The sequence below is a fragment of the Sminthopsis crassicaudata genome, chromosome 5 (assembly GCF_048593235.1).
Source record: "Sminthopsis crassicaudata isolate SCR6 chromosome 5, ASM4859323v1, whole genome shotgun sequence".
Lineage (NCBI taxonomy): Eukaryota > Metazoa > Chordata > Mammalia > Dasyuromorphia > Dasyuridae > Sminthopsis > Sminthopsis crassicaudata.
In genome coordinates this window covers 161,193,043-161,213,046 of record NC_133621.1, presented here as the reverse complement: position 1 = coordinate 161,213,046, position 20,004 = coordinate 161,193,043, and the positions used below count along the sequence as shown (strand labels likewise).

The 20,004-nt window shown below is 36.2% G+C and overlaps 1 protein-coding gene across 8 annotated transcripts in view; it reads right to left on the bottom strand.

The window, feature by feature from the left end:
• Positions 1-20,004, bottom strand: part of FRMD4A (FERM domain containing 4A) — a 733,796-nt gene that overhangs the window by 39,556 nt on the left and 674,236 nt on the right. For all 8 annotated transcript variants that reach the window (XM_074268578.1, XM_074268579.1, XM_074268581.1 and 5 more), the window contains one exon: positions 13,743-13,884. In XM_074268578.1, the coding sequence (XP_074124679.1) occupies positions 13,743-13,884 (142 nt within the window). The remainder of the gene's footprint in view (positions 1-13,742; positions 13,885-20,004) is intronic.

The following is a 20,004-nucleotide window of genomic DNA, read 5'->3' as shown; positions in this document are numbered from 1 at the left end:
TGTTCTCTACATCATCATTTAAGAATATAATATAATTTTCAAAATACTATTAAGTACTCATTTTTTAAAATGCCAGCCAAAGAGACTGAGAGACTCAAACCAAAGGAGATTAAAGTAATATTGACTCCAAAGGAAATACATCTCTTTTTTTCATTCTATGACCAATCCCTTAATGGAAAATGATGATTTCTTGAAGTAAATGTGAACTTAATATTTGTTTAAAACCAGCATAAACTATAACAATATTAGGCTCAGGGAGATGAATAATCTTAGGGTGATAATGATAGACCAATTATTTTGGTCTCTACTATGGGAACACTTAAGAATTGGTTAGCACCAATTGCCAAAGGCTAAAACAGTTAATTAACCCTAATTAAACTGTTATTACTTTGCAACTTTACTGTACCAAGTGCCAAAAATACAAGTGCCAAAGAAAGACAGTGTGGGTGCAATGGAAGTATCATGAAAATCCCCTAGTTTCTGGTTCTTTTCTCCAGAAATTCTTGTGGATGAGTATGCCAGAACTGTAAAGAGGAATTCCAGCACCTGGGGCAAATTCATTTATTCTGGGTTTGTGGGGAGGTGGGGAGGTGCTGACGTGTGAGGTGGGAAGAGGTCCAGTGCAATACTATGCCTCACATCATTGAGACACAACAGAGATAGATTATGGAAAATAAAGAATTAAAGATCTAGATGACTAACTCTTACTGAAGATGGAAGATGTTAGGATGGAGAAGCCTGGAGCAGATACTGAATTTAATAGAGTGTTTCACTAAACATGAAGGTCTAGTCTTACTTTTAGCTGTAAATTTGCTATTTTTTTCTGAGAAAGAAATAGACTGAAAATTATCTGTTCAAATCCTTTGACTATCAATTGGAGAATGACTTTAATTCCTATAAATTTGAGTCAATTCTCTATATATTTTAGAAATGAGCCCTTTATTAGAACTCCTGGATATAAAACTTTTCTCCCAGTTTATTGCTTCCCTTCTAATCTTCTCTGCATTTGTTTTGTTTGTATAAACTTTTCAAAATATAATTAAAATTATCTATTTTGAATTCCATAATGTACTTTAGTTCTTCTTTGGCCACAAATTCCTTCCTTTTGCACAGATCTGAGAGGTAGACTATCCTTTGTTCTTTTAATTTTCCAGTAAATGTCACAGTCAGGACATTTTAGCCCTCAGATCTTTCCTGATTTCAAATTCAGTATACTTTTCAGGATTCCCATATTGTTTCTTAAAATTCTGGAAAGATGTTTTGCATGACTGTATATGTATAACCTATATCAAACTGCTTGCCTTCTCTAGGAGGCAGGAAGAGAATTTGGAAGTCAAAATTTTTTTTAAAAAAGTTAAAATTGTTTTTTTACATATAATTGAGGGAAAATAAAACATAATTTTAAAAATAATTCTATATATGTTCAAATAACTAAAACTGCAAAGATTTCTTCTCTCTTACTAAGTAAAAATTAGAGATATAATTCTATGATGTAGAGAAATAGAATGTTTTATCAAGTCACACTGACTGGCCCAAGTCCTGCATCTCTTAATGTAAGAACCTTAACAGGAAAGCAAAAAGAGGCACAAGGATTCAAGCATCCACTTGTACTATTATTTACTCTTAAGCAAAATCACCCTTAGGTCATTGGGAATCATTTCAACTAAGGATAAAGCGGTCTGTTCTATGTCCCATCAGTCTTAGCTATGGCTGTTTCCTTGACAATAAAGCAAGATTAAGACCTATTTCATGTTGCTTCTCATATATAATCCATTTTCCCTTCTGGGCTCTGCCTCACTATATTAAAAACAAGCCCTTGAATTCATGTATAGTCAATTCTTGTGAATTCATGTCAATGTGGGACAAGAAAAGCATGGAAAAATTGAATCTGCAAATGATGACAAAACATCATTTCCCCCTAAGATAGCCTATAGGCTTGGTACATCTGCCTCAAATTCACAGAGTTTGAGTGACTTGCTCAGTCATGTAACTCTTAAGTGTCAGGGGTAGAATTTGAACCCAAGTCTTTCTGATTCCAAGTTTGGCATCTTATTCACCATGCTAGGCTATTATGATGCTCTTCTAGTGTACCATATATTGAATATCAATCTCAGAAAGCATATAATAAATGGTAAATGTGCAGTGTTTTATGAAAATTCAGAGGAAGAGCAATCTTGTTGATGATGACAATAGACAATGTCTTTGAAAATCAGGATTTTAATATTTTACCCAGTTTTCATCCTTCTTATATGTGGCCTATCTCAGTGATCCTGAGTCTTAAGTAGTGACTCTGATGAAAGCACAGTGCCTTATACACAGTGAGTTTTCAATAAATATTCGTTAATTTGACTTGAAAGACAGACACCAGGTTAAAAAAATTATTCTGTGCTTTTGGTTATCCTTATAATCAAATTGGATTAAAAGCTGATTCAAATGATTTTAAAGAAAATGAAAATTGTATCATTTTAAAAAACAAATTGATCTCAAATCAATTAATTTATAGACAGGGTTAGAGGGCTGTAAAATAATTTATCCCAAGTTGGATTATGAATGGTACCCATGACATACATAGCTGTGGAATGACAAATAGACTAGTTTGCCTATCTTCCAGGCAGAACTGCTCTCAAAACTGTTATTTTGTTGGTCTTCAGCTTAGGAAATCCAGCCAGCGCAACATTCACGCCAGTGGGCGGTCTGATTCACTGGGTCCGGATGTTAAGGGAACACCAGCAAGACAAACAACAGCTCTCTTCCTGGACTGGTGAACAAATAGAAGGATATCCTCATTCAAAGAGATAGAGAATTTGCTCCTATATTTCTAAAGCTGCTGAGTTACTCAGCACAGGATATGAACACGCATCCTGGTGGAGAAGGCTGTTGATCATCAGGAATTTCTGCTCATCTGTGTGATAAAATGTTTCTGATTGGATCAGTGAGTTCAAGTTAAAGGAGGAATGCTGCTCTCTCTGAATGCAATGGTGAAAAGCTAAACAAACTCAAGAAGAAAAAAGAAATCTGTTGCCTTAAAGGCAAGGAAGGAAATGGCAATCTATTTCCTCAGGCCTTTGGTAAATAATCATTAGAAAAGTAGGCTTCCCCCATTTCATTGGTATGGGGGAAACATTTTGACATATACTTCATGGTGTACATATGAAGAAAAAACATTTTTAAAAGATTGAATTTTTTTTTTTTAGAAAGAAGGAAGTAGTTCCTCATTTTCCATTCAAAATTCATCATTATTTATTCTTTTCACAAAACTGAATTCAAGAGCAATAAATATGAGCTGATCAAATATAACAGACTTTATAAAGCCTAAACATGGCTTTTCTGAAAGTCATTATCAAGGTACCTTATGCAAGAGTTAAATGGGGCCTTTAACAAGAATATCAGTCTATGTTAGGTGGTTAAATTCTAAGTCATGTCTAGAAAACTCTCCATCAGTTTCCTACATTTCTTTAGTGTGAAAGCTTACATCAAAGTATAACAAAAAGGGAAAGTCTTGAAATAACAAACATAGCTTTTGCTAATGCACGGCCTGAGTAATATGAGTTTTGTGTTTTTCTTTTTGGACAGTCGGTGGTTCAGTAGTATCTATACTAGAGAAAAGCTTCTTAAACTGTGGTTCACACCCCCATATGAGGTTGCATAATTGAATGGGGGGGGGTTGTAAAATTATGATTATCAGACGTATATATCATGTAAAAATTTCTCAGAAGAAAAGGGGTCACCAGGGGAAATTGTTTAAGAAGTCTTGCACTAGAGGATGGGTAGTAGAAATAATCTAATGGCTTTTCTTGTTTCCACCATCTTACCTTTCCAACTTCTATTTCAGCTTGCTACCATATATATCTTCCTAATGCACAAATACTTGAATACATGAAAGATTCTATCTTTCCTCTGTTAAAAACCCTTCAATGTCTCCTTATTTGTGAAGTGAATTGAGTTTAAATTTTTTGATCTGGCACTTAAGACCCTCCATAATTTAGAAGGAAACCCCACCATTCAAGCTTTATCTTATATCCCCTCCTCCCAGATTTTCTTTTCCCTGAGTTTTCATGACACTAATTTCTTCTGATTCTTCTCAATTCTCTCTTAAACCCCTTTACCAGATCATCAGCCACATCCCACTCCCTTTGCAAAGTTATATCTCAGGGATCTATTCTAGGTCTATTCTTTTTCTATATATCTTTTCATGATATATTGTCATTTTCCTATAGTCCAATTATCATCCCTACTCAGATAACTCCCAGATTTACATATTTATTCTTGGTGTGTGTGTCTCTCTCTGTCTCTCCCTCCTTTCCTCCCTTCCTTTTTCCTTCCCTCTCTCCCTCCCTTCTTCCCTCTTTTCCTCTCTCAATCTCTCCTTCCCCCCCTCTCTCTCTGTCTCTCTCTATTTCTGTTTCTCTCTGTCTATATATGTGTATGTATATCTGTTTCTCTCTGTCTCTGTCTCCTTTCTCTACATCTCTCTGTTTCCAAATCCACATTACCATCTGCCAATCAGATATCTCTAAGTGGAAAGCTAGTATTGATTTCAAATTCAACAAAGCCAAAAGATCCAATTCTCAACACCCACTCCAATCTGCCTTTCTTCCTTATTTGTCAATTTTTATTTCCAGTCACAAGGTTTGCAACCTTGAAATTATCTATAATTCCAATGGTGGGCACATAATAGGTACTTAATAATGCTTGTTGATTAAGTGATACTTAACCTCTCAAATGAATCCCTCATCACTAATCAAGTGCCTCATGCACTTGATTCTACCTGCACAATACATCTTGCATCCTGTTCCTTCTTTCCACTTACATAGCAGGCTCTAGTCATCTTTTCCCTGGACTCTAACAACTTCCTTATTAGATTTCTTGTCTGTCCCCTTTCCACACATATTCCAAAATAATCTTCTTAAGACATATGTTTGACCGTGTCACCTTCTTGCAGAAGTTCGTGTGTCTCTTCTTGTCTCAGGGTAAAATGAAAATTCTTCTATTTGGCTTTTAAAGTCCTTCAAAATCTGACTCCATACTTTTCATATCAGTCATTTTCATGAACTCTACATTCTAGTAGAACAGGCTTAACTGCTATTCTTTATACATGATGTTTTATCTCCCATGATTATAATTTTATGACTTGTATAGACTCTCCTCCATGCTTGGAATATACTCTTCCCTCATCCCTTTTTTTCCCCCAAACTCTGTTCAAGTACCATTTTTGAAATGAAGCTCATGATTCCTCCAATTGGTAATGTCTGATTTTTGCAAATATTTTATATTTACTTGGTATATATTTTGCATTTTTTTTCTCTTTCCTCCTCCAAAACAAACTTCTCGAGGCTAGAGATAGTTTCATTTTTACTTTTGCATTTTAATACCCAGCACAATGTCAGGCATATAGTAAGTGCTTAATAAATGATTGTTGATTGATTGACATTCCTTTGAATCCACCATTGTCTCAACATGATTCTCTTTTAAAATAAATATGTTCCTGGGAGGATTAACAGGAAGGCTTGTTATTTACATGGTTTACAAAGTATATTACATATTTTATATCATTTAATCCTCATAAGAAACTTGCAAAATAGTACAGGTATTGTAGTGTAGGGGTTGGAGAAGGGTTTTGATAAAGACATTGATCAATTGATTTCCCACTTTGGTCAAGGCTGAAGGAATCACAGAAGGTGAGGGATAGGTAACAGAGAATAAGTTGTTAACAGTCTTAGAAGAAATGTGTGGTAGGTTTATCTCTTACCTCTTGGTGAGGTTTCTCTGATAAAAAATGATGCAATGAGAGAGAATCTAATCAATAATTGTCAAAAAGTCAACTATATCTTTAGAGGGAAGACACTATCTCCAGAAGATAGAGCAAGAGACAGTTCTGAGATATGATCCTGTAAGCCACAGATTGAACCTTAAAATGGAACTTTTCACTCAGTAAGAGATACTATAGAAGAAGTCAAAGCAAGAGGCAGCTCTGAGGAGTGAATTATATAAGTAGAGAAGAAATCCAGTCCTGTTTATGGGGAATTGAAAAGTAGCAGGATACCAACACAAGGCAAAAGACATTGGAGATGTCAGTGTCAGAAGTTGCTCATATATATTCTCCAAGTCTATGTCTTTCTGCTACGTGCGTTTGTACTCTTCCTCCTGAATTTGTGCATACTTATGGGACACTGTGATCCTGGTTCATGGAGGAAATGTTCTGTAGTTGTTCTCATTAGGCTCTGAAGTCCTTAAAAACAGGGATTATCTGTTGTCCTTTATCCTCAGCACTTAGCATGGTGCTTGCTGACTGATGCTATTTTAGTAAATGTCTTTTATTTGAGTTAATTGTGTCTTTTTGCTGACTATTAAAAAGTAAGTATATCAACTGGAGCTTGTGAACTCTAGTTTTAGGCACATAGACCTACAGGAAGCCTTAATACAAGGCAGCTATCCTTATTCCCAGAGAACTGTGAGTATGAGTTGAGGGGAGATAACCTAGAGAGAACAATACATTGCTGTATTTTTACAAATGAGAAAACTGTAAACTACTGAGTTGGTCAGAATAATAGGCACTTTTTATATCTTTAGATTGTTGGTATTTTTTTTTAACATGGGTTGTTAGAATGATCTCTTGAATAATCACAAACATCATTCAGCCTTATACTGTTCTAGGTGCTTAATTTGATCAAAGCAACTGAGGAAATAAGACTATCTAGAAGATTTCACCCTCTACAGAGAATCCCTTTTCAATTTGGATAGGTATAAAAACTCTTTGAGTCAGTTTGGCAAGCTGTCTTGATCAACACTGAACAAAACCATCTGTGGTTACATTTATTAAAGCACCTTGATAAGAGATTGCTTCTTGGGGGAAACTGTGGTGTATTCTCATGATTCAGATTTCAATTAAGAAAAATAAACAAAGCAGAATCTTGTATTCTATGCATCTTTCCATCAGTTTCCAACTGTTCTGCTATAGAACATAGTTTGTGAAATGCTTCTTATATTTTCATCAGAATTTGACATGTATGTGTATCATAAACATATGAATGAAAATATACTTTAAGATGGAAAAGCAGGCACTTAATGTTCTTTTCTAATGTATTAGAAACTATTAGGCCTTATGCTCTGTGCACATAGCTTTTGAGACCTCAGGGTCATATCTCTGGTTTCAGAGCAGGACTTTGTGGAAAACTCATTGCTATAATAGTTATTAATAAACTTTCTAACAATAGGAGGAAGTGCTAACATTAAGAGAATAAGAATGTGCAAACAGCAGAATGATGAATCTATAGTGAACGCAGCCAAAGCTAGAGGTTCAACTTTGCATGACATACTTTCTCTAAGATGTCATGGCCAAAGAAACACATTCTTCAGCAACTAATATTCCTACTGCTTATGATGGAAGTGATTCAACCACAATCTTATAACCACAATATCTAATCCCTATTTTTATACCTTTCTGCCTCTCATTTTCTCTCTCTAGTTCTCTCTCATTTTCTTTTTCTAATTCTCTTTGTCCCTCTCTGTCTTTCCCTCTTTCTCCCCTCCTTTCTCCCCCTCTTCCCACTATCTCTTCCTCCCCTTCTTCCTCCTTTCCTTTCCCCCCTTCCTTCCCTTCTTCCCTTCTACCCTTCCCCCTCCTCTCCCCTCCTTTCTCCCCTCTTCTTTTCCTTTCTCTCTCCCTCCTGTGTCCAGGGTCCCAAAGCAAATTAAAGGCAGCACTAAAGGAAAAAAAAACCATAAACAAAACCAAGAACCTTTTAAATCTTGTCCCACAACTGTATCCCCAAGCAGAAACTGTCTCTGGAGTAAGGTGGAATGCAAAAAATGAATGGTTTATGCTCCCATATTTTTATTCAAGATACCACCATCAGTCACAGTGTTCTAATTCTTTAAAAATAGAAATTCTGATAGTGAGTAAAAAAAAAAAAAAGACATAATTCTACTTGCTTACATGCTAGTATTGAAAGCCACAAAATCCCTCCAGGAACACTGGCATTTTCTTGGTCATTTTATGGAGTTTTCTTTAAATAGCTTAAAAGGAAGGAAAAACCACACAGTCTCTTTTCACTCTCCACTCCTACCCAACCAAAGAGTTTTCAGCTATGGCAAATTCCCTAACCAATGTTCAGAATAAATCCTAAAATATCTTTCCCCTCAAGGGGATACTATCTACTCACAAGGCTGTATGTATTCAACTATAAAAGAAAATGTATGGTTTTGTATTCAGGCCCTGAGCACATATATAATGATTCAAATTTATCCTCATCCTCCCTCTTCACCATCTTAAACACAGCATACTGGAAGTGGAAATATTTCAGATTTTTATAAAGGGAATAAACATACTTTATTTACTTTGATATAAATTAATCACCAGACTCAGTTACTAGTCAGTATTCAAGGCTTCACACCCAAACTTCATTTATGTTTATAAAACAGTTCCTTGAAACAAAAAATGAGGAATGTAAAAGAAGAAATGATTTCTGCCTTCTTGCCTTCCTCAGTTTGTGGTACTACTCAATCAGTTCAATAGGAACTGCACACTAAGAGTGTTTTATAAGATTTAGTGCTGTGGAAATATAAGATTTGGATCTATGTGGGCACATTCTTGGAGGAATTCTATATCAAAGAAGCCCTTTTTTGTTCTTTCTTTTTGGATGCCAGCAATCTCCATGGTAGGAGACTCCGCAATTCTTTGGAGGCTCCTTTAACTGGTTTGGTGTGTGCTCAGAGGAATGTCCATTCTGATAGTCAAGAAGATCCCTGACCACGCTGGGTAAATGGACTACTCAAGAGTAGCCTTAAACCTTTGGTACAGCAAATCTTAGAAGGATCCCATTTCACATATGTGGGGCAGATCTCTGGGGATACGAAGTGAAATTCCCTTACCCCTACATTGTGACACAGTAGAAGTACAGAGAACATTAGATGGAGTAAGAGGACATAAGTTTGAATCCCAGCTCTTCTGTTTGCTACCTGAGTAACCTTGACAACGGTATCTAAAATTTTCTGGCTTCAGTTATTCATCTATAAAATATATTGCCTCAAAAAGGTCCTGAGGGACTTTTGATGAGTAACTGAAACTCACAAAGTTTAAATAATTTGCCCTGAATCTATGATCCTGCGAACACTGGCCATGATTCTTTCACTAGGTAGTTGTAACATTTATATGGAGCTCTTACTAGATGAGATCTCCAAAGGTGTATAGAAGATCTCTCATTAGGTTTCTAGTTTTATTACTATAACCTTGAAAGAGTTCAGAGGAGCATGGTTCTTCAGATGATTTAGCCTTTTTCATCTCCATTTAATTTTTCCTAGCAAGATCTATTTGTTTCTAGCATACGGTAATAGATAAGAAAGAAAACATGAACTCATAGATCATTAGAGATGGAAAGAACCACAGATATGATTAAACAATGCCATGAAAAGGGAGGAAAAGACTAGAGAGAAAGGAATTGAGTTGCAGGATTTTTTAAGACAAAGGTCATATATCCCACTGAAGGAGACAGAGGATGGAAATGGGGCCATGAGAAGTAAAACTATCATTAACTTCATACATCTTGTCCTCTTCTAATATCAGGAAAGACCAGAGCTACTGACAGGTTTAGAAAAAAAGAATCACAATCAGCAGCACCCATCTAACTGGTGACAAGATCTACGATGTCTGAAGCTGTTTCTCATTATTATTATTATTGAAAGAAGCTCTCATTGTTTAGTGTCTGATGATAAGTTTCCTGTTTGGTGGCTAATCTTCCAGCTTCCCACTGGTTTAACCTCAGCAACTTTTAAGCTCCCTATTATCAGTGTATCTGAAACCTCTTACATTAAGAGAGACTTTTCAGGCTCTAACATGCATTTCTGGGAAAGGCTTGCATTGCTATCTGGTTCAGTTCCCTCTGACACTAGTCTGGAGCATGATTCACTCCTCAGCTCTTTCTGTAACCCTTAAAAAATTCTTGCTCATTGACTATAGAAGCGTTGTAGGGAGGAGAAAAGTTGGGACAGAACTAAAAGCAACCAAGCTTAAATCATTAAGTACTTGTAAACTTTTCATATCTCTGAATTAAAAAAAAATTATTAAATGCAAAGTGTGTGGAGAGCAAAGAGGCTTGACTTAAAAAATCAGAAAGACCTGAGTTCAAGTACAGTTTCTGATGCCTACTGTCATATAACCATATGTCCTGAGACATTGAGAGCAGCAAGGTGGTACAGTGCATAGAGCAGGTGATGACAATTCATCTTCCTGAGTTCAAATCTGGTCTCAGGTACTTGACAGCTGTGTGACCCTAGTCACTTAACCCTGTCTGCCTCAGTTTCCTAATCTGTAAAATAAGCTGGTGAAGGAAATGGAAAACCACTCTATTATCTCTGATAAACTCTAATTAAAGTCGTGAAGAGTCTGACAGAACTGAAAAATGCCTTAACAACAAGATCTCAGGCAACTTCTCTAAGACCAAGTATTAAAGAAGGGTCTGTGGACCAATTCCAATCCTCTTCTCCTACCTACCCCTGAACAAATGAATAAAGCCAAAAGAATTTTTTAAAAAACATTTTTTCACCCCATAATTTAACTGAGGTAATCTGTATAAAGTGCTTTGTAAACCCTGAAATGCTTTATAAATATTTGTAGTTATTATTAGTGTTCAATAAATGTTTATTCCACTCTTTCAATTTTATGAATAATCTCAATGTGACTGCTATAATATAAAGTATTTTCTCTTTAAAAGGAAACAATATTATTTTCTTTTTTTTTAAGAGGCTGTTCCTGACAGTGAATTGTTTTCCATTTGAGCTTCTAGAGATTGTGAGTTTACATTCCCAACATAGAGAGTACTGTGATCACTGTTATAGACATTGCTCCCCCATTCTAAAGAAAGGCTATATGACAATGCTGGAGACTTTGTGGATGGGACAGGCTACAATACCGTATGAATCAGACATTGAGAGGCTATTCTCAGCTCTGACAAATGTCTACACTGTGATCTTCATCAAGACATGCAATCTCGTACTTTGTTCAGCTTTAAAACAGAGACCATGCTTAGAAAGTACTTAGAGATCTTGAACTAGACATAAAAGCATGGTGATATATGCCCACTCATCCAAAAGGAACAGAGAAGAGCTCTGTGCCGATAGGAATGTGGATGCTAACTTGATCTAGTTTTCGGCACCGTCTCTTCAATAGGCGGCTATATTTTGTTTCCAAAAGATAAACACAGCTGTTAGCTTTTGACCCACCCTCGGCTACTTAGTAGGAGATTCCACACATGGTGACAACTAGAAGTAAAAGAATGGGGTTCTCATTGGAAATCTATGGTTTTAATGTAAGGATCTCAAATGTTTTGCAATGTGCTTTTTGCTTTGCAATGTGAAGTTGAGGATCTCTACCACTCTGCAGATCCTTAGAAACAAATAACAAGTTCCATGATAACTGAACAACTAAGTGAGGATAGATGTGTGATTGACCAAAAAATCAACTTTCTGAATCAGAACTGGAACCCAGTAATTATGACAATTGGATGTGTCTATTCTCATGTAATAATATAGTTGTATAGGTCTTTACAAGTGTTTTTCCTCACATGAGAGGTGGAGTGTCTACATGTTATTATTTCTGAGGTTCAGAGAGGTTAACGATGGGCTTGAGATCACATAGTTGTTAAGTGGTAGAATCAATACTCTAACCGCTTTCCTAAGCCAGTGTTTATTCTGTTATAGCATACATACACATATCATATAGGTAGTGCTTCTAGAAAAGGAACATTTTATAAGTCAGTCCCTAGCTGAAATACTTTGTGGAACCATTATAGTCCATTTATAATGACTGTCCTAAAATGGTCTGCAAAGCTGGGTGCTTCCAACATGTATCTGTAGGGCCAATACCAGCTAGCTCAAGAGGAGTAAGATAGTTTTTCCTCAGCTATACATCCATCAAGAAAAAATGGGCAAGACTTCAGGCTACTTTCCCTCTTCTAACATTCCAGAACCAGGGCTGGATTATTTTAAAGGGCAGTCAAGCATTTGTCTGCTGGCCTGTGGAGTAACCTTCACTTTTGGGATTTTTCCAGTGGGAAGGTTGGCACATGGCTCTTAGCACTGCCTAGCAGTTCGGTCTTATAAGAATTTGCTTTGCATGATTTTCCAACCCTTGCCCCAAAGACACAGCCATCACAGCAGATCTCGGCCTGAAAGCCAGACAGTAAGGAAAAGATGCAACTAGTAATTAGTGACAAATATGGTCTCCATCAATGGCAACCAGAAGGTACTTGCCAGGAGATTCTCCGAAAACTTTTGTTTTTAATCTTGAAACATTTCTTTTCTGGCATGAATATGTGATCTTTTAGTTGTTATTACTCGTGATTAGCTACACATGTACCATAATAAAAAAATTAAATAAATAAATAAATATATATATAAATGGAAAGCTTCAAAGACTTATTCCAGGGTCATCAGCAAGCCCAGATCAGGGCTGGGAGAAATATGAGCTTCTGTCTCTCATCCTTGCATCTGTTTGCTTTCAAAGCTCTTCCATTTTGATCAATCTAAAGTGAAAAGTCTCACTTAATAAGCTTTTCAGGAAATTGAGTGCTATAGGAGAGAATGTTTTAATGACTTTGCTTTTTTCTGCTATTGAATGAATAACAAAAAGCATCTATCAGGCACTTATATGGAAAATGCTGTATTAAGTGTTGGTGATAAAAACAGAAAAGAAAATCTCTTTTCACAGAAGGTCATATTATAATGGGGGAGACAACATATATAGAAGGTTTCAGCTACAATCCAGATGGGAAAGTCCGATGGTCCTTAGAGTATATCAAAGGAGCAGAGGGCAATACTTCTTCTTTAATGTCATTTCCAATGATAAAATCATATCATTTTCTGAGGCTGAGCCATTTGACAATATCAAGGATTTTATTATTATCGGAGTGATTTCATTTGTCAAGGTTTGCTTATGCAACAGGTTTTTTATTGAAGAAGTGACTAGTCAAGGTCTGAAACTCAAACGTTGGATATCATTCCAACACACTGCTGTGGAGCCCCCTGGAAACAAGTTTTTCATATTCTATATGGAAAATAGTTCTTTAATTTTTCTTTTCCTTTTTTTCTTTTTTTGCTGTGGTAATTGGGGTTAAGTGACTAGCTGGGTCACACAGGTAGGAAGTATTAAGTGATTGAAGCCAAATTTTAAGTAAGGTCCTCCTGACTTCAGGGCTGGTGCTCTATTCACTGCACCACCTAGAGCCTCTATAATTTTTCTTTAAAAATGACTGGGAAATATATGTTTTTGCTTAAATATTAGTTTCACTACAATGCATTTCCTCCATTCAGAAATCAAACACACACACACACACACACACACACACACACACACACACACACACACACACACACTACTTTCTTTTGCATTAAGAGATGATATTACTAACAGTGGGATCAGTCCATCAGTCAACAAGTATGACTAATTGATTGATCCTAGAGTGTGGGTGAAAAGACTATTGTGTTCCAAACCATCCATCTCACTGATTGGCAGCTGCAGCTTACTTTTTCTTTTTTTTGGTAGCACCTGTTGACATTTGTGCTATGGTATCTTAATTGACTCCCAACTTTGTGTGTATGTGTGTTTTTAACAGTATTTCATTCTTGGCTAATACACGCCAGGCTGTTCTGTCAGTTACTGCTGTCTCCCAGCCCTGCACAGCTCTGTCAGTCAGTGTGGAGTTGTGTTATTATTTGCATACTGAAGCAGAATAAACCAAAATCCTCACCTGATGAAAGGAGACTCCCACTGCTGCCGCTGATAATTTTCCCTTTGCTACCCATGTTGGCCAACTTTGATGTCTTCAGCGTTCCTGTCTCAGTCAGGTCAATAGCGATCTCGCTCAGGCTCCTTGCAGCATGGATTTTAGACTAGAATCAGATGGAAGAAATGATTATAGAGAACCTTAGATTTGGAGAAACATTTACTGGTTATGGACAACAGAAACTCGCCTGTTTGTGATACTACAAATTGACAATTAAAATGCCTAAAAATTTTGACTTTTCTAAGTCTGGGGAGTTAGGATGAAACTATTAGGTAACATATTGCTGAAACTTTTGGCAAGAGCACACCTAAGTGAGCTATCATCGAGCATAAGTTACAAGTATTCTGTGATTACTTTAATTCTATGATTAAACACTTCTACTTCAAGGAGAAAAGAAATGAATTTTTAGAATTTGTATGAGTCTGTAGTTTTCCTAAAGAGCAGGTCTGACCATGCTCCTCAGCCCCCTCAATAAATTCCAGTGGCTATTATCTCTAGAATCAAATATAAACTCCATTATGTGGCCCTAACAACTTAAAACTTTTCATACACATTCATACACATTGCTCACCTCCATGAGCCCAGGGGTTCAGCCATACTGGTCCCCTCACTGTTCTTCATACATGATCTCCTATAGATGTACCTTTGTACTCAACTGCTCCTCATGACTGGAATGCTTGCCCCCATATCTCCCTTCTTAGATTCTCTGACCACCTTCAAGAACCAGCTTAAGTGCCAACTTCTAAGGGTGACCCTCTCCACTTACCTCAGCTACTAATATTTTCCTTTCCAAAGCTACTTTGTTTCTACCTTTTGTGCATCTCATATATATATATATATATATATATATATATGTGTGTGTGTGTGTGTGTGTGTGTGTATGTGTGTGTGTCTATCTCTCTCTCTCTCTATATATATATCTATATATAGAGAGAGATACATATATTTGTGGACATGTGGTCTATTTTCTGAGCTTAGCACAGGACTTGACATTCATATGTCAATTCATAACATTAAATAAATACTTGTTGACTGTGAATAATTGATATGAGTTTCATGATATTAAAGTCATTTTAAATTGCATCTAAAATCTAAGCCGCTTTCAAGATCTGCCTTTGTTATTCACACTGTGCCAAAAAGATTTCTTAGTAATTTTAGGAGAATGGTACTTAGATAGTAAATATGTATGTAGTGTATAAGATGTGAATACTTATGGAGCAAATGTTTGCCTGACTTATTCAGAGTCTAATAAAAAGTGAAACTATAAACTTTTTTTAAAAAAAGAACCTTTCAATATCAAAGAAAGTACATTAAAATGTGTAACTAAGTATATACATTATATATAATTTTATTTACAGTATATTGTTATAATAGTTATATATAGTCTAATATTTGCAGTAAAGAAGAACAATAAAAAATTTGCCACGTTAATACATTTAGTCCCAAAGGTAATTAAAATATTTATTTTGTTAACTGCTTTTGTCAAATAAAAATGTTTTGCATTCCCACAAATATTACTGGAGTTTACAATTTCCATTTAACAGCTGGGGACAAAATTCTGAGCACAGTATTGAAAGCTCTAGGCAGTATTCAAACAATTATCCTTAGCAATATGATTGTAACTGTGATTGACAAATTTGCTAATTGTTCTTCTCAACTATAGTCATTAGCCAGTGTTCAATATCTAAAAATAATCCACATGCAGTATAATTGTCACTGTGATTGACAAATTTGCTAATTGTTCTTCTCAACAGTAGCCATTAGCCAGTGTTCAATATTTAAAAATAATCTACATACATGTTTGAACACTATGGGGTAAGCAGATTGAGAGCTGCCCTTAAATCCAGGAAGAGCTGGATTCAAGAACTCTGATATACTAACTGTATGATCCTGGGAAAGTCACTCATCCTGCTCATTCTAACATCCCTTCTCTATGCGGCCAGTTTGGTCCACAGGTGCTGCAGACTTTGGGGGATCCATTATGTTATCTCAGATTTGACAGAATGAAGAAGAAAAGTCTAAATTGGGGCTGCAGCTGGTGAATGCAGGGAGGAGGTAGGGAAGGATGGACCATGGTGCACTTTCCATGTATTCACAAAATAAAAGCCTAGGGAACAAAGGAAATGCTGAAGCTTGTGGCTTGTTTTGTTCACCTAAGAATGAACCGTCTTCCTCCTCATCCTTATACTTGTGAATCTCTAGTCACGACCTCAGCACTTTTCCTTGCTCTCAGGACTAGGTCGTCTCTCTCAAGTTAGTGCTTCCTTGTTCCATAAAGTAATCATGGCTCTCACAGGATTTGGGTCTGGAGCAGAAAACAGGAAAGGGCTTCTATTTCATTTTGACATGGAATATCAACAGCACCCATCTGGATGAGCCCTGTCTCTGAACAAGCTTGGATTGTGTCTGGAGAAATCCTGCTCTTCCTCTTTGGGGCAGTTGTGCTCTTAGCCAAGCAAGTGGTAATAAAAAGAGAAACCAGTCCAAATCTAGCATTTAGTTATCCATGAGAAAGATGGAAAAGTCTAGGAGCTAAGGACACCAAAAAATATAAGCTGGAAACATACCACTAATTTGCTGAGTGACTTTACTTTTGTGTGGTTAAGCATGAAATTTCAGCATCTTCAGAGAAAACCATGGACAATTGCCTCCCCTGCCATATACATATATGGGTGTGTGTGTGTGTGTGTGTGTGTGTGTGTGTGTGTGTGTGTGTGTGTGTGTGCTGCTGGTGGTAGTGGGATTATATGAAATACCTTCACTTTGGACTTTAGTCTCTTTTAGTCTTATGATACCAGAAAAGGCAACAAGAATCCAGTAAAGAAGATTTCAGAAAAAACTTCCTGGTTTGATTTGGAATGCTATTATGACATCAAGTTAGTCTGGGTTGGAGTAGCAGCAGAAATGAAGCAGGGTGAGTTTTTTTTTTTTTTTTTTTCTGGCAAAGCAAATAGTTTTAACTGTCCCAGAAGGAGCCTTCAGACTTCTGAGTCTCAGTAAGAAGATCTGTGTGGCCTAAGGCCTTCTAGTCTGAGGTATCAAGCTCATGCAAGCAAGACTGAAATTTCTTTTGACTCCTTGTCTTGGTTAAAATGAAGAAGCCTCTATTATCTCAGAAAAGAAGAAAGACTCTCTCAATTATCTGCTGTCTGAGGGAAGACTGTTATTAAGTTTCTGGGAAAAGCTAGCTCTTTAAAAGATAAGGATGGGAACTGTGATTTCATTGGCCAGGGGAATTCCCAGGTGAGAAAGGTCCCTCTACCAAGGCAGACTGGTACCTTCTCCATCACTAATTGTTCTTTAGATAATTTGCATTTTAGAATATTTTCACCTGGAGATAGCAAGTCTTTCCTTTTCATAAGGATATAATGGTTTTTCAGACTTGGAGTAATGACAGCTACCTTATTTTGATCTCCGAGGTAATATGGAATCAATTACTAATTGCAATTGGTATTTCTATAGTATAATGTCTCTTGTTGTCCAAAGGTTTCACAGACATGAATTAATTTATATTTAGTCCACCAGTTCCCTCCTCCCAGGGTGGAATGGTCTTCAATGATAGAAGTGGGGGAGACTAATAAAGTTTAAAAAAAAAAAAAGACACTAATGAAGTATAAATCCATGTGTGTACATGTGTATGAGAGCTTACATGTATGTGCACGGCAGGGAAGGGAGAGTGAGACAGCATACATGTACATGAGATAAACACAAAGAATCCACAAGTGAGGAAATAGTCTGAACCAAGGATAGACCATAACATTTTGGGCTTCCTTTTGGGGGTACTGTTTGCTAAGACCACTAGATAACACTTGTCTCTGGTTGGTAAACATTGTGTGAGAGGCCCTGCTGAAGACCTTTGGAGAAAGAAATGGATGTTTCTATATACTATATACTATAAATGGCAGAGTGTGATGTGATCCTTGATACATTAGAAAACGCGAGGTATTCTAAAATATATTAAAAGTGCTCAGTCCTGAATTGTTTCAACCTAATTCATCTGGAGATATTCCCATTCATCAGGAAGAATCTAAGCAGTTTTTATGTGCATGCACACACACATGTATATATATGTTATTTATATACATTAGATCATATGCATGCATATTTTTCATTCTTCAGATGAGGATTGTGATATACTTCCCCTATGGGGACATTTTATCAGCTCTATCATCTCCATTTTAAATCGTGAACTTTCATTCATTTAACTAACATAACTGTGTAGCAATTTGCATAGTAATTTCACAATACTTGTCTCATTTAAACTTTTGATTATTATTATATAAGGATAGGAATTTTCACTCTAATTCTCCCCATGGAGAAAACAAAGTCCAACAAGTTATATAATAAGGCATTTGCCCAAAGTTCTGGAATCCAGATGTTGTACATTATCCTGTTGTGAGGAATGGAAGAGCATCTCATGGCATTTGTGATCAACCAAGACTTACTTTAGTGAAGGGATTGTGCCCAGTGAGGACATGCATCCCCTTTCCCAGAAAGTTTCACTACTGAAAGTAAGATATTCAGGACTTCCTTGTTGATACTGAAATTTGCTTTAGTCTTTTAATTGATTGTTGTTATACTAGGAATATAATCTTAAAATAATATTATATAACAACACTTGATGTTATTGTATCATCTTTCTACATAAAAATACTTCTTTCAGGACAAACACAAGAGGTAGCATCTTTATATGATCCATCAACACTGTGTGTAAGGCACTGTGGTATAGTAGAAAATGTATTAAGCTGGCAGCTATGGTGTGGTGCAGGGCTTCTAGAACATTCCCCACTCATGACCCCTTTTTGTTTAAGAAATTTTTCCATTCACAACCCCAGGTATATAGATCTATAAAATAGGTATTCTAATCAAACATTAACTGATAATAAATCATAATTTCGTGACACCCTCCCCCTACATTCATTTATATGACTGTGAGGGTTGAGACCCACGTTATTAATCGTGCTATAATCTGGGAGTCCTGTAATCTGAATTCAAATCTCATTTCTAATAATTGCTGTATAATTCTGCTCAAGTAGATTTACCTCTCTGAGACTGAGTTTTCGCATTTTGGGGGTGGGATGGATTCCGATCACCAGTGGGATTTCAGTGATAGAGCTGTAAGATATAGTACAGTGAAGACATTTCTTCTAACAATGGGAAATTCTTATGTAATATACAGTGCTTTTAGAGGCACTGAATATCTTACCCCGGGATAAGCTAGCTGATAGGTTTCATAGACAAAGTTGGGACTTGGCTCATCCTACCTTTTATTCATATCTTTTTCCATTATGCCAGTTGTTTTTTTTTTCTTCAATTATAAAATGAACAAAATAATATTTGCACTATCAGCTATTAGGAGCAAAGTATTCTATAATACATATTATATATATATATATATATATATATATATATATATATATATATACACACACACACACATATGTATATATACAAAGATATATAATTATGTAACCTGTTTCAAATTTTACTTACATGTAAATTAGTATTACTGCTAATTGCTAGTTATGGAGCAAAATACAGTTTCCCCCCCATTTAAATATATATGGATTTCAATATATGGAATTTTACATAAAGAAGGATTAACCTCTGAACTCTAAAAAAATTACTGAACCATCTTTCCTTCATCATATATCACTGTAACAAAGGCCCATGGACCTAGAGCTTGAAGCTAATCCCTTCACTGCACAGATGAAGAGACCTTAACCCAAGACGGTTTTTAAGGGACATGTCCAAGGTCACATAGGTAGTAAGAGTCAATGGCAGCACTTGAACGAACCCAGGTTGTAACTCTACAATCATAAAATTAGTATTGAATGGTCTTGGCTTCTAACTGGTCACACTAATAGTAAACTCATAGTTTTTAGTTTTGCTAAAACTCATACCCATTCAGCATAGGCAACATATAACTAGATGAGACACTTGACATGATTTCATTTTGCTATATTAAAGTCTCAAAGTCTTGTGCCATTATAAATCATTTCCATAAAGACTAGAGTAGTGCTTAACATTCTGATACATTCTTAATAGTATAAAGAAAGGTGGAATGTATAGAGCACCATTCCCGAAATGAGGAGGACCTAAGTTCAAATGGGATTTCCGACATGTTACTCACTGTGTGACTTTAGTCACCTAAGTAGCTGTGCAACCTCAATTGTGTTGGAAGAAAGGAAAGAAGGAAGAAGAAGGAAGGGAAGGAAGGAAAAGG